This window comes from Thermobia domestica, chromosome 6 (assembly GCF_964235325.1).
Source record: "Thermobia domestica chromosome 6, izTheDome1.hap1.1, whole genome shotgun sequence".
Taxonomy (NCBI): domain Eukaryota; kingdom Metazoa; phylum Arthropoda; class Insecta; order Zygentoma; family Lepismatidae; genus Thermobia; species Thermobia domestica.
In genome coordinates, this window is record NC_137459.1 from 88,186,191 (window position 1) to 88,202,759 (window position 16,569).

At 32.2% G+C, this 16,569-nt stretch overlaps 1 protein-coding gene across 1 annotated transcript in view; it reads right to left on the minus strand.

The window, feature by feature from the left end:
* The window catches only part of PlexB (plexin B), a 461,345-nt gene that overhangs the window by 48,358 nt on the left and 396,418 nt on the right, over window positions 1-16,569 (minus strand). Inside the window, 7 exon segments of the mRNA XM_081761825.1 lie at window positions 921-1,054; window positions 3,187-3,329; window positions 4,516-4,936; window positions 6,954-7,296; window positions 10,878-11,242; window positions 12,786-13,034; window positions 16,007-16,264. Of these exon segments, the coding sequence (XP_081617951.1) occupies window positions 921-1,054; window positions 3,187-3,329; window positions 4,516-4,936; window positions 6,954-7,296; window positions 10,878-11,242; window positions 12,786-13,034; window positions 16,007-16,264 (1,913 nt within the window).

Here is a 16,569-nt window from a genome sequence, read left to right on the forward strand (position 1 = left end):
TGGACCTACAGGTTAAAGTGGTATCCGAACTAATATACATGAGTTCCTACGGGAATCGAACCCAGATTCCGCGCCAAAGTAATCTCATTTTGTATTAATCGACGACGTACACTACAACTTGAAGATTTTTTTTTAAAAATCTCTACCAATGAATAGAAAATTTAGTGTATAAAGGAGAAAACTACAAACTTTGTTCTGCTGAACTGCAAAAACGTTGTTTCTTGTAAATAGAATGAAATAATCTGCAATATTTAGATAATATGGTAAAAACCTTTTGAATTTAAGTTCAAGGAACCATTTTAAATATTTTTTGAAGTTTGCCAACATTCTGCAGAATTGAAGCTGAAAGGTCTTTAAATTTTAAATAATGAAAATGCATTTAATATTTTCTAATATTATGAATCGATTATGAATTGGCGAAAACAAGGTATATTCAAAAGGTTGTATTTGACTTTATTGCTTAAAATTTTCAGAAGTACAGCAACAAAACTCTGTAGAACTTCATTCTGTTAAAATAAATAAATAAATATATAATCAAAATAAACATATGTAACCTCCAATGTATGCGATACCTTTGTTCAAGCGTACTCTATTGAATTCTTCAGAACTCTTCGATAAATATTAAGGCTTTATTGTCCCCGTTTTTACAAAGCAATACATAGCATGCCAAGAGATGAACTTACACATATACTTATCAAATTAAAATGTCAATTATATAAAAATAAATTGTCGAAGGTTTTTAACACAGTAGTGAACACTTATCTTCGTCACGCTATACGTTGACGATAATAGCAAATAAAAGCATTGAAATAAAAGCAAATTGTATTAGAAAAAGCATTTTTTTCTTTTGATTTTAAACATTAACAATACTTAAGAAAGACTACGAAGATTGTGACTTCAATTTAAACAAAATTACTTACTTGTCCCTAATATTAAACGATTTTTGTGCTTCTAATGTTTCTATAAATGTAAGAATGAAGTATCTATTATTAATAAGTTGTTCGAATTGAAGCATTGCTGCATCGTAGTTCGTTCTGGGTCCATTTATTCGTATCTACAAAAAGAAAAGAAAATATTATACGTACTTTCTGGGTTATTACATGATCAATATTAAACAAGTCTTCATATACTACTTCTGCATGATATAACATTACCAATATTAATAATATCAAATACATTTTAGTATTTCTTTCTTATATATATATATATATGATGTTTTTCTTACAATATTTTCAGAACTGTTTTATTGTTATAACGATCTGAACAATAAATCAAGATCAGGTTCACATTTGAATGATTAGAAATTAATATATTTCGATGACAGACAAATAGGACATTACTTTTCTGCTTCTCAGATCGTTAATTTATTTGCATTACTATTATTATTATTATTATTATTATTATTATTATTATTATTATTATTATTATTATTATTATTATTATTATTATTATTATTATTATTATTGTTATTTAAAAGGATCTATATATGTTCTAATGGAGTCTTTAACTAGGTATTTGAATGGGACATAATCTATTTAGATTAGCCATACTAGTGATTTCTTACATTTGTATATACGTAAAGGAACGCAATAGTTGTTCTAATTCTTTCAAATTATTGTGTGTTTCATGGTTAAGCTGTTTATTACTGATACAAAATTAAATTTGCATTGAGTTTTGATTCAAATGAGAACATTTGGTAGCAGTGAGCTTAACGTATTTGTTTGTAAATCTCTGTAAATACCGATTGAATTTTTGTTATACAGGTCTAATACTTTAATTAAATAACTTATTATTGAACTACGGTAGAATAGCAACCTTCAACCTTTTTTTTAGTGCTATTTATAAATGCTGTAGCTATCGATTCTAGGAATTCTACATGGTGTTTATATTCAATCTAAGCATAATTGTGCCCATTAGAATTATTATTGCCAACCACGTATTATTTAACTTTTATAAATTGGTTCTTAAATGTGGCGGGTCTCCACTAGTGGAAGGGCCGTGTCGAGTGACGACCTCCTTTCTATAAAGGAACGTTACAAAGAATTTCCAGCACACATCTAATCAGCATAGCTAAAGTGCTGGCAGAAATAACAGAAGTCGCCACCAGAGGCGCTATAATCAAAAATTTGACAATCAAAACTTTTTGTCAAAGAATCAATATAGAATGAATTTACATATAATCAAAAACTGTTACTGCCTTGTCCTTTTTTTCTTCAAGTAACTAACAGAGTGACATGTTACACACTCGTCCTAGCCAGGAAAAATAAAAATACTTTGATCAACTATGCTTCAAAGAAGCAAGTTGGAGTGGATTATTGAAATATCTGCGAGCATTGAGAAATGTTTTACATGGTACTACAAAGTGAAATTTCTTCAATAATAACCCATTTTTAAAAGAAAAGAAAAAAAGAAACAAACAAATATTTTATAACAAATAAATTTATATAATTCCGATTTAAAAGATGAATCATAGAGGACATTACAAGATATACGAAAAACACATAAACTTCAAATGATTTCTGTTATGTCCGTATTTCCTTTTATTAGTATTCTTTAATTTTGTAATTTGAACATTGTGCAAGACTTCTAATATGCATAGAGCAAACAAATAAATGAAATGAGTAGCTCTTAGTTATTGCTGATGCAATTGCTTACAAAATAATAAATAAATAAATAATGAATGACAAACTCATACTACCCATACTTCATTGCAACTATGTACCACATCTTGAAAGAAGAGCGCAAATAATAATAAAAGTATCATTGTCTATACAACCAAATCAATTTAAAATCAATCTGTTCATATTTTCTCTCATAATCATAAGATTCTGATTTCTTTTACTATTTTTTTTAAACCTACTGTATGGGATTATATTGCACAAGGTTACTGACCTAACAGAACATTTTTGACAATAATGTTAATGGTTTGGAATTCCGCGAAAAAAATAAGCACTATTTACGCATATTGAGTTGAACTTTACACAATAATTACATGATTAAGAAATGATTTACTGTTTTGTCTTCAAAACAAACTAAATTTGTAGCTTCAATGAAATCTCATTTATTAATTAAGAGGGAAGAGACCTCGTTAAAACTAAAAATAACAGGGAAATTGATGGATGCTGCACACAGTTATCTAATGATTAAAAAATAAAATAAAATAAAACTTTTGCTAATTAAACTTACCTTCGGGTCGTTGAGAATCGGATGGTCACTTACACCAGGGAAGAATACTTTCATAATGTAATTCTTGTGGTCCAGAGTAGGAATTCCTGACGATTCCAAATCAGCTGTTAGATCTGTCATGTCCGTCTGAAGCTCAGCAAATGCTACAAGACACAAAATCGAAAACCGGTTATGTACATACATTTAAGATCAAGTATATATATAATACATGTTTCTTACATGCTTTAAACCATTATGCAGACATATCCCACCTGAAAGATGCATTCTCGTAAAACAAAAAAGTGCAATAATACCCAAACAAACACTATTTCACCTTAAGACAGCACATTTTATTTTTTAATCCTAATAACAGCGTCTGCATTGCTTAGACTATATTGCACGTTTAAGTTCTCAATAAAACATATTACGTAGTGGATCCCAATTTTGTATACAAATTTGAATTTTGCACAACACAAAAAAGCCAATGACTCTGTTCATGAAATTGTACTATTAGCTAAAAGCCAGCCGACTTATAGTTCACTTTACACACGTTAAAAGAAAAAGTTAGCACTAGCTCTTCTTTTTGTGAACTGCGCGTTTGAGTTCAAAAAAAGAAACATTCCAGCCCGATCAGTGAGCTTATTGGTACATAAAATCGCTACATATAACTATGATTTTCTTTTTTTGAATTTTTGGCCATCGAAATATTTTCTTTAAAAATCTCTTTCTTTGTTTTCATGCACCAGCATATCTGAAATCATTCTTTTGAGTACACGCATTCCATCCTAAAAGAAAGAAATTGTATTAGTAAACAACATGCTTCACACAGGCTGTAAAAAATATGCCACAAAGTTAGTAGGTTAAGCACAAACAGAGTGCAGTATGCATTGTTACAAGCAACTACAAACGAAGCAGCAGTACCATGCAGCTGCAAACCACCATTGCGTCGTGGGTCCCAGGTACACATCTGAGCGAAAGCTGAAAGAAATGGAAAACAAAGATCCCTTTATTACTAAGTTTGATTTCCTTCTAACTTAATGCCATAAGAAAAAATATACAGTGTAATCGTTAAAAAGTGAATATGGCAGTGCATATTAATGGATATTTACAGGAAGAAAATTGTAAAAATAATAATAATAATAATAAAAATCAAGGTTTGTGAAAGATAAATTAAAAAAAAAGTTTTGAAAAATTATAATCATAGCAAAAACAGATCTGAGGCTATATCGTGCTTCAAGATTTTGTCATTTGCGTACTATGAACTACAAGTGCAAGGTGACTACAAAGTTGCAATAATAATATTTAAAACAATCATCATAAGTTTATTACAATATAAAACAAAATTCTTACCTTGCTTGCATTCTGATCTGACGTTGCTCTCAAGCGTATCCATCTGTATCTGAATTCGTTTGTATTCCCTCTCTGCTTGCGTAGATTTTCGACGATACACAATAAGTACAATCAAAAACAGAAACACGAGGAAGAATGTTCCAGCAGCAATGCCTGCTATTGCTTCGGGTGGGAATGTGTAAGGCTTGATCACTTCGTATCTCAGGTAACCAATGGGAAATCTCAAACTTAAGCCAACGCGAACTACTACCAGTGGAAGATTTTTCTCTGTTTTAATTCCAATTTCATCTGTTCCTGCAGGTTGAACTTCTGGTGGAGTACATACCAGCTGAGATAATGCTAGGGAAGTTACATTGCATGGTTTTGTGCCTATCGTCACATTCACGTCAGACTCATCACTTGCTAAATTCAAATTTTCTCCCTATGAAAAAGAAAGAAAAAAGTTCATTTAATATATGAGAACTAAAAGCAAATATCGTCTTATAAATATAAACTTTTTCATTTATCACGAATTCTCATATAAAGTTCTCACAACACTTTTTTATAATATGTCGTTATGTAGTACCGTTGATGGGGTCTTAGTATTAAAATGGGAATCGAATTATTACTTGAGTTATTTACCAGAGGCACTGTATCCTCAGCAGAGCCTTAGCTCTAACTACGAATACCGGGTCTGAGAACTGTGGCTATTAAGATATGAGGAAACTGTAATAATTTTTAATAAGTTTTCTTTCTAGACAGTTATGTAATTAAATCCAAACAATTCAGTTTTGCAACGTAGATATTATCGAAATAAGTAATAACCATCTCAAGATCTACGCATCCACGTCTAAATATAGTAGTAGGAATTTGATTTTAGTTGTAAACACTATAGTAGGATTAACTTCTTGCACTGTTATTCTAATTGCAGCCTACCAAATATATTAAAAGTGATGTCGGGATAAAATATTATACGATGAATTAAATCGTGGCTACGGCGTGAGCTAGTTATTAGCGTTCGTATCTCACAATCGGAAGGTATCGGCTTCTTCCAATTCCTTTTTCATTGTTATTATACTTGTTTGTTAATTATTCCAGTGTACTGGCGGTTTTGGGAAATCGTCACATCGAAAAAAAAAAAAAATCGCTGCAAGTTAAGGAAAGAAAGTTTATCTAAAGTTTAATTATTGTATACAATTTTCTGTAGTTGCACGATTAATTTTTTACTAATGTGACATTTCACAAGTACCGAAACTGTTCCAGTGTAAATTGGTCTTATTCGGGCGTAATGGCGTTGTTGGTAAGGTAGTGATAGGGTAGTCTACCAATCACCTGGGAAGCCCGGCATCAATTCCCAGTAGAGATGGGGCGACAAAGACGACCGAAACGTGGTTCAGACATCAGCTTCAATATTTGCTGAAGCTAAGAAAGTGTGAAGTCTTATTCCTATTCAGCCTTTAGGCCCTATATGACCTGTTCTAAATAGGAGAAAACAAGAAGCAAAAACAAAAACAAATAGGAATAGGGTCGCCCTTTATCTTTTTTCTAATTGGTCTCATGGATTGAATATGAAAGCATGCTAAATAAATAAATAAACATCTTTCGTATCAAGTTAACAAATAATCAACTTTTATGCAATTTTATGTTTATAATTCATCTATGAATTACATATCACTAACATAATATTATCTATTCTCTCTTTGAATTTGGATTTCATTTTATTCATCTTCCGCACATTTTTAGGTTCTCTTACTTTTTCGTCGTACGCAGTCCAAACGCATAATTTTTGATTTAGTGCTTTACACATTTTTCTTTCTGAATAATAATATTTATATTCAGGACTAATTTATTCTGTTAATTTTACACGACATTTTTGACGTCCTGATGCTTTCTCCACTGCACTTACTGTGAACTTCATTTTATTCAAAATAATCAGTCCTTTCAATTAAAAATATTCTTACTGATTTTTATACACTTCATATTATTTATACTCATTAGCATTGTGCTATATGGCACTTTTTTAAACGATTTACTGCTGATTTCAAATGTGGTCACTTTTATAGAAAATAAACCTCATCACAAAATTAGACCTTACGATAATTTTTCTATTACATTACAAGTAATCAGGACTTGAATTAACATGGGACATGAACATAGTTTTCTTCTCTCATGAAAATGTATTAACAGCTTGTATGATGGCTCCCTTATTAGAGATTGTTTCCTCACCTTGTTAACAGTGTTTTAGGTGTCTGTTTTTCACAACATTCTAAATAAGATCCAGTCTCAGAGTAGTATTTTCTTTTCGGTCTACGAATCTACGAAATAAATAAATAAATAAATACTTGGATGAATAGGCACTGTGAAAATCATATAAGATGATATTAAGTGCATCCATTAGCATATACGATACTTTCTTTTCTCCACTTTGAACTCAGCGAGAATCAATTACAAAAACTTACCTCAATCACTAAAGTATCTCCTTTATAAAGTTTTATCAAATTAGGGAACTGGAAAAATTTCGGATCCTCTACGTAGACAAGATGAGATTGAAGATTGTTAAAGTGTTTTCGTAAATCCTTAACAGTTTCTACGTTGTCCATTATGAATCCAATTTGAAATACAGGGTCTCTGTATTTCTGAAGAGAACGAGATGATTTAACAGGTGACCGTTCAACACGAGTTCCCATCACATATTCATGATTCACTGGTGGAGAAGGACATTCCATTTGTGCTGAATTCAGAACTGTGCAAACCTGGAAAACAGGAGACATAAACATCTACTTTAAAAGAACTAAGCTACTACTGAAATAGTACTTGTCAGCTATTAATGTGAAATGCAATTGAATTAAAGAAAAAAGTACACAAGGATACAAAAATTGCATTTTACGTAATGTCTTTAGCATTTTCTTACAAATGATTTCTAAAATAATGTTTGAGATAGAGAGTATTAGGTTGGAGAAGTTGAAATGTCTCACTGACATGTATCATTCTCAAACGGGGAAAAAGAAAATTAAAACAACAACAAGTGGTTAGTTAAAGTAGCCTCTAGCTGAAGCCACAAACTTTTGCCATAATTTAGCCAATGATTGGATTCAATAATAATAATAATAATAATAATAATAATAATAATAATAATAATAATAATAATAATAATAATAATAATAATAATAATAATAGTAATAATAAACTGGAGTCTTCGATGCCAAGAACATCAACAGCACATTGCAGCGTGTAGTCATCAGGAAGTTTTTTTCTAACCAGAAGCGATACAGATGCCGGAGGAGACTGTATTCGGTGGGAGAGACGGTAGAAGAATACGGTGGGTGAGAGGAAATGAAAAAAAAAAATCTTTCAGTTTAACGTCCCACGATTATGCCCTTTAAGCAAAGGGAGACAATGATTAACGCCAGTGAATGATGGTGGAATGATCAAGTAGAAGGAAACGAAAGTATTCCGAGAAAACCCACAGACACGATGTGATCCGCCACAAACTTACTTAGTCGGGGGTCGAACCACGATCCCCACGCACTAGAAATAACCGCTCTACTACTGAGCCGGGGTGATGAAGGGTTTTATACCAGTCTGCACCGTCGTTTGAGTGACACGTAGGTATGCAAATTGATACTACGTCTGAATCATGGAGTTTAGCACTTTAGCTGTCCGCAGTAATGTCTTTACAGGAGTATATTCTCGACGGCCTGTTTCCACGGTGTTCCTGGGGAGATCATTTTTCAATGTGTCATCGGCACGAAATTACATAAACAATCTACGCATGGTGTGATCATTCACCATTCCTGGTCCAAATGCATTCCTGATATTTTATGTAAGTAGATGCGCACAATGTGTCGTCATTTGAACTTGTACAGGAAAAGTATATTCAATTGTGTGTTCTTCATGCTTCCCTTTCACTTGACCCTATTAAACAACGCACTGCTTCTGACTGACTGAGCACACTTCGCCAGTTTTCTGAATATACGTAGTTTGTGACATCGTACAAGAAATTTCGGTTCATTCATTGGTTGCGTTACAGAGAGTGATTTCCCACCAGATGTAAAATCGGACATTTCAACCACAAATAACAAACTAAGAAGTTACTCTCACATAAATCGATACTGATTGCACGACGTTGACATAATAATTTGTCATTTTTCTATGTAGTACAGTATATAATAGAAATAATTTCCAAACTATGCAATCACAGAAAAAAGAAAAGTATAGGCCATTTCACATCACATACAAATTCGAAATAGGAAAGCAAAATATGGATATTTTGAAGTAAATAAACGAATAAAATTAACATCGGAAGCAATAATTAGTAGCTCGAGTACTAAAAATTCTAGTAGACTTCAGGAACAGCGACGAAATTTTATTTATATACTTAATTAATGTAATTTAACTTTCATATTCACAGAAAGTTCTATAACTCCATTTCTTTTCTACGTATGAATGACAACACACAATCAGTTGTCTCGAAGCATACCTCTTCTTCTTTCCTATCTTATTATTATTATTATTATTATTATTGAAGCACGCTACTTACTGTTATTATTGTTAACGGGTCCGCGGTGGCTCAGTGGTAGAGCATTCACCTCTGGTCCATGGGGCTCCTGGTTCGATCCCGGCTCGCGCCAAGTGAACATTGTGGTGGACAAACACAGTGTGCGTGGTTTTCTTAGGGTTCTCCCGTTTCCTCCCACTTTATTCATTCCATCATTCCACTCATTTCTCATCATCACCGTCTCCTTTATCCTAGCCGACATAACGTGGGACGTAAAAGTTAAAGATTTCATTTTTATCTTATTATAGTGTTAACATATGCACATTATTTAAATACTTGTCAAATCTAGCCATAACTGAATTGCTACAAAATGAACTCCAGCACATCAAAAGCAAGTTCATTAACCTTTCACAGACTTTAAACTGCAACAATTTTCCTTTCTCTTTGGCTACAGCATTATTCCGATTAAATAGTATTAGCTCCAGAGAGCTTGTAAAGGAAGAAAATCAATATACAAAGTAGTATGAACCATTAGTAGTTCATGTTGTCACAGTAACATTATGAACAGAATACCTGCACCAAATAGATATATGAAGTTTTGAAAACTACAAGGACATTCAACACTGGTTTAGAATAAAAAAATAAATAAAATGTTGACGTTGCGAACTTTTACTGGAAACATAAATTATACATTCCTTTACTCGTAACTTATAGTATATATGTATGTATTTATGTAAGCATCTCAAATATAAATATATAACATTGAAAGCAAAAAACAAAACTAAATTCTAGCTAGATAAAGTGAAAAAACAATTTTATTTTGTGATTAAAAGGCAATTGTATCCCCATATCCTTTTCTGCTAGAAAATGTATCTATATCTATTTTAACCATTTCTAAATGATTAAAAAATATGGAAAACAGGTGAAATATAATATGTTCATGGTGCATTTCATTGTAGAAGAGAGCAAGAATATATTTAATTATTTAATTATTTATTATGTTGAGGAATTTCACCTACAACCTACTTACTCTGAGCCAATTTTGAACTCCAACCAAGAGCAGAAATTCTTAAGAATCAAAAGAAAAGTCAGTCATGTTTTATGAACAAGAACTTTATATTCGAAGATATCCTGAAACATTTGTTTCAGTTGATTGTGAATATGCTTTTTAATCATGAGACCGACCTTACGCAATAGGCTTCATGAAGAAGCTCTAATAAAAGCCCACATCATATTTCATAAAGAATGGATAATTTATATATATATATATATATATATATATATATATATATATATATATATATATATATCGTAAAACATTTATTTTTAAGTAGGTAAATTCAGTCCAATGGCACTGACTGATTTTAATCCCAGACAATAGATACCGTTAGAAAGCCTCAAAGAAAGTACAAGACGTATTCAATTAAAAGCCTGAGTTATTTTTAACGAAATTTATCGTGGAACATATTTCCCAGGGAGAGTAAATTCACCTACTTACTCGAAAGAGATTTTAACCCAAGCAATGGAGATAATTGGGAAACCTCAAAGAAAATACAAAATACACCTGTTTTTTTTTTTTTTATCGAAATATCTTTTTGTCTCTTCTTGTGCAAACCTCTTTAAAATAGGGTTGGTTATACATCTTTTTTCTTGGCAGATTTAAATTCCAAGCAATGAACCTATTTCCTAAGTCCCAAATAAAGTACATATCAGAATCCATTAACATAAGATTCATTATGAAAATTATCATGAAACAGACACACACAGTCGACAAAAATGCATGTTCAATCGATTTGTAGAAAAAAAAAATGATAGAAATACAGAATTCAAAGGAGCTGACAGTTTTCAAGACATTCTATTCCTGACTTCAAGAGCACCATAAAACGTTTCTATCGTATCAAGATTCGTTCCGTGAACAGTGATCATTCTTCCTCCCGAAGCAAAACTTTTCAGAGGCTTAATATCTCGAATTGTAGGATCAAGGGTGTAGTTGAAAGGGTTATCTTCTAGCGTTCTGTTAGCTCCGTCAATTGTAAGTGTCAACCTTTCGATCTGACGAGGAATCTTAGAGGCTGCAGTAATACATGTTATTCGGCTGCTAGATGCCTGTGTTGTGTTCACTCGACATTCTAGTTCATCAAGAAAGGCAGATATAGTGCTGCCGATGTTAAGGTACTGTCCTGTAATTGCAAGCTGCGTTCCTCCACTTTGTGGGCCAATAGGTGGAAAGACACCTCTCAACTGAATGTCCTGAAAATAAATTAATATAACAATGATTATTTTGAAAACATACACAGAGTGTCCTATATTTAATCCATAAATTGCTCATAACTGGATGGAAATAGTACACAATTAAGTTTCAGAAAGTAGTTAATTCCTATTCAGGAATAACACGCACTCCAATTTTCATCGTGTATATTTTTCAAATTATACAAATAAATGAATAAATAAATTGATTGTTTTATTTCCATTCTGTGTACAAATATGTTTAGTTACTAGTGGTACCCTGTGATTCGACCTTTTTATTTATTTATTTATTTTAAGTCAAAGGGTTTCATCACCTTGCCCTTATTATACTTCTGCCCCAGCTAATAGGAGGAAATAAAATAAAATTATGTTTCATAAAACCGGAAAATTTTTACGAATTTTGTCGTAGAATATTATTTTCTTAAAATTACAGGTGTGGGGGCAGTAACTCATTCTTAACTGATATCAACTTCAAGCAGTACGAAACTTCAGCGCTGGGACGGGATTTATATCTTTTACTTCCCTACTTATTCAGCAATTTCAACCTTGAAAATTAAAAAGGAACGGAAGATCCTTAAAAGAAATATGCAGTATTTTGTATCAAAATAAAATATATTTTACATAAGCTACACTGGAAAGTTGTCTTGTTATCATATTATGCATACAGTGCTAGCTTACAATATGACAGTGTTAAATTTTACTCCCCCCCCCCCCTTTTAACATTTTACTCTTGACGGATTACAACCTCAAACAACAGACTTATTTCCTAAGGTAGGATGAGAGTTCATGTCAAATTTCATTAGAATCAAGAAGAAATTTTACGAAATTTACCTTGGTGCTGATAGACAGACAGACAAACAGAGGAATGAACAAGTTCTGGTGGAGCTGAACGGTAAAACCTTATTGCAGTCAATAATACTAAATTCTTCATCAAAAAATGTGTTGGTTTGATATGCTATTCGTCTACAAAATTTACGCATTTAAGACCTGTGACAAACATTTTCATACTTCATACAGTTTCTTTTATAAAGAAAAATAATTTAAAATGTATTAACACGCATCCACTCGTAAGATCTAGGTACGAAAGTAATGGAAATTTATATTTTGTCCAGCCCAGATTTAAATATGTAAAATGGCAAAGTGCATTTTTCGTGTATACATTTTAGATTAGGATCACACTTTCTGGAAATGTAAAGACAAGATTAAGAAGACACTGTGTGGGTACTTCCTTTTTCAAAATAATCGCAAAACTGAAGGTAAAATTGAAATTTCCACAGCGTATCCTATAAGTTACAAAACTGAGATAGATTAGTAAGATTGACATGTCATTTATAACTGAGAAGATGAATTACAATATTTCGTAGTACAGTTAGAAGTTCTAGAGGATGCTGTTCTTCACATTCTATTATTTTTTCCACGTATGTAAAGCATGTAGAAAAAGTAAAATGGTGCGAAGTTCACTTAGAATGAACCTTAAGGTAAATATTACTTTCTAAGCAACAAAAGTAACTGCTCTGGAATAAAAATAAAATTGTTCTGTTCTTACCTTGTAACTGAACCGAACTGCAGATTCTGTGAAACCAGCATCATTGCCAACTATAACTGGAGCCACTATTTCCCCATCTGATGGACCAGTGCGGCATACTATCCTGACAGATACTTGGTAGCTCACTAACTCACAAGGTGTATCTCCAATTTTGATTTTGCCTCGAACATCGTCTTCCTTTAATCCCAAATTGCTACCTTCAATTGTAACTAGCGTTCCTCCTTCAATAGGTCCACTCAACGGTTTTATCTGAAATGATTGGCAATATAAATACATGATGCTTTGAGCTTGCTATTATTGAATCACAGATTTATACATATAGCGAAAAATATCTATAGTTAAGTTAAATAAAAATAAAAATAAAAATAAATGTTTTCACTGAATCAGATGATAACCAGTTGTTAAAAATCTATGAAATTTGTGAATTTTTCAGTTCAAAATCTATTTATAATGATGTAAATTGGAGACTCAGTTGTTTCACATTGCACTGTTGCAACCGAAATATATATATATAATATATTACTACATTGCATTATGTAGTAATCAACCTAACGTCTACATTTCCTCATTGGCTATTTAAGTAAACCCTATCTGAACAAAAAAGAAGCAGGTGGTAATGTTTTAAGAACGTTTTACAAGATGTTGATCTTGCAACGAACATACAGTTGTTACCATTACATAAAAAGAAAGAAAAAGAAAAGAAAGGAAAACAAGACACCAGGCTATGATGGTTCCTTGGCTGGGAGAAAAGTATGATAAAAATAAGAAAACCAAGTTTAGCGTTGCACTATTCACATTTTATACAACTATTCGAAAAAGAAGACGATTGTATGAAAGGAATGAAAAGCCAGAATAACATACTGCATCAGTAACACAGAACTCGTCTCTAGTGTGCAGCATTAATTCAACACTTTGTGGTGGACTATATTAATTCAACACTGTGTTCGTAGCTTTTCTCTGCTTTTTCCCGTTACATCCCAAATTCTCATTCCATCAAAGCTTTCATTCTTTTACCCTACAGAGGATAGTTATGGAACGATGTGTTGTTTTCTTCTTCTCATTTGTAGGTCCTGATATGTAAAGATGACTGACGGCTCAAGGTATACCCTACAAGAACGGATCTTAGTAAGTACGTAGGCCCTCTGCTGATTGCACACAGCAAATCAACCAAAGATATTCAAATGGATTTCAGAGGACGATTTAATAAAGATGTTCCATCGAAACGGAAAAATTATACAATGGAAGAAAAATCTGTTTGAAATTGGTTCTCAAAGGCACGCCACAATTAGGACAATTATCGATGCAACAAACAAAATCTGCTGAGTCGTTGAAATTTTTGCCAAAGAAGTCCACATAAATTAGGAGTACTGTACGTGTCACAAACGTATGTGAAGTAAGATATGAGCTTTAGGCAATATAAATTGTCATTTTGATATTAATTGACTGATGATAACATGGAAGACACCATGAAGCTTGTTGATGTTGATTCATTGCGTTTCCAAATATGTCTGCGGGTCGAAAAGTAATTTTCTCTTATGACTGTGCAATTTGTTGGAGCACAAAGACAAAATAACATTTATTTCTGGAGTAAATACGACACATATTGCTTTCAGAAACTGGTTGAGAACCGCCCGCATATGGACTGTGATTCTGCCAAATACGTGCTCGCTTCATATTTATTTGACGGGGTTGTAAATGTTACGTGATTGGTTTACTCTGCAACTCGAAAAGCAGGGCTTCCTCGAAAAAAGCATGGTTGCAACATGATGGTGCTATTTAACGTCAGAGAATAATTTGAGTGAGGTGCTTAGAGATAAAGGGATTGGAAGAGGTTCGAGCACAGCCCGCCACGATATTTGAATCTTCTATCGTGTGATAACGCAGTGTGGGGGTAGCTCGCATATGTTGTGATACGATAAACGAAGTAAAACTCGCGGTTCAACGTATATTTATATTAATAACACCAGAAGAGTTACAGAGAATGCATATTGTATTTCGTGTCGAATTATTCTGTGCTATGAAAATAAAGGAGCTCACATGGACACTGAATCAGTGTTAAGAGCAGTGCTATGAGTATAAGTTATATACTCACTCAAATATAAAAAGGTCATTAATAAGATCTGACCTTTCTTGTACTCGACTCATTTCTTCACAGTTGTCGTGATTCTACATAACGCATAGGCATGACAGATCTCATTTCATTTCATTCCAGATCGAAAAATTAAGACAGCAGAATTACAAATAAAATAATGAAGAAATAAGGTACAAAAGTGCAAATAATGTGAAACAATAGCTAAATTATTTAGATGTACTTTGTAACAGTAAAGAATTTGTGTCTCATGGCAGCTACTTTCCCATGTTTTATACGAGAGAAACTAGATATTTATCTTTTTTTTTCTATTGCAGAGGCACCACACAAAAGAAATAACTAGTGGAAGGTTCATTTAATGAAATCAAAATGATAAGAAATATAATTTTGAGCAAACAGATCAATGTAAAAATTCGTGTGTGTTAAATATCGATATATAGTTAACATTACCAGAGTAATCTCATGTGCAGCGGTCGAACGAAAGTGAACGCGAGAAGAAGCGGTTTCCATGTCCCCACATTTTCTAATACTTATTTATGAACGACTTAAATAACGACCAAAGATGTAAATATATAATGCCCAACAATAGAAAGTGTCCATTGTGTCAATGTTTTTGTTTTCTGTTATCATTAATCCAATTAAGCGCAATTTCGTACAGGATATACAAAACAGTACACATAATAAATAATGATTCTTTACTAGTTGATCGACATTTTTGGCAAATTTACCAATGTAAAGTGAAATTTTTCAATAATACCTTCGAAGTCAGAACTATTCACAGCACTGGTATATTTAATACATACATACATACACTTGTTTTATAATGTCAATTCAGGAAATATAATGTTAAAATGAAATATATATATATATATATTTTAAAGTTTAGTAGAAGAGTAATAGTTGATGCTCACTGTCATTTCTTTGAGATTCTGTTGAGTGGCTACAATCCAATATAATTAAATTAAAAGAGTGTTGAAAGTGAGTCACATAGGACAAGGGAACTCTACTATGGTAATTCAGTATCTTGAAGCAAATGATGTCATGCTAGTTATTGTTTTCATTTTGTACCTACTTAAAAAATAAAAACAGACATATAAGTAAAAAAATGAAGTGCAGAAATCCGGGTACTCACCATATCGATACGAGGTTTCGGACATTCATTAACCGCCATTTGCATGCAGCTTTCACTGTAGCTACAAGTGTTTCCACACCACGTACACTGATACTTGGCATTTCGGGTGACACACAAGGAGCAATCAGGATGTTCTCTGTGGGAGCCAAGAATATCACACTTATACAACGTAACATTGATCGTATCTACATGATGGCTTCGGTTCCACACAATCGTAACGTTTGCTTGGTATTCTCCTGTAGCAGCCTCATACGAATACTGAAAAATAATATATATGTTTTTCAAAAAAAGGTACAAAAATTTGCATCTACAATGTTCATATTCTTAATATTACACGTTTTCCAAGATTTTCTGAATAAATCTGTGTTCGTTAATTTTCAAATTGTAAGGTTATTAATGTAAACGTAAGAGTAATTACTTTATCACAAATTAATAATAATAATAATAATAATAATAATAATAATAATAATAATAATAATAATAATAATAATAATAATAATAATAAATATTGAACACAGACAAACTAAACGGCTTCACCCTACTCCTCTCTATGTAACTAAATT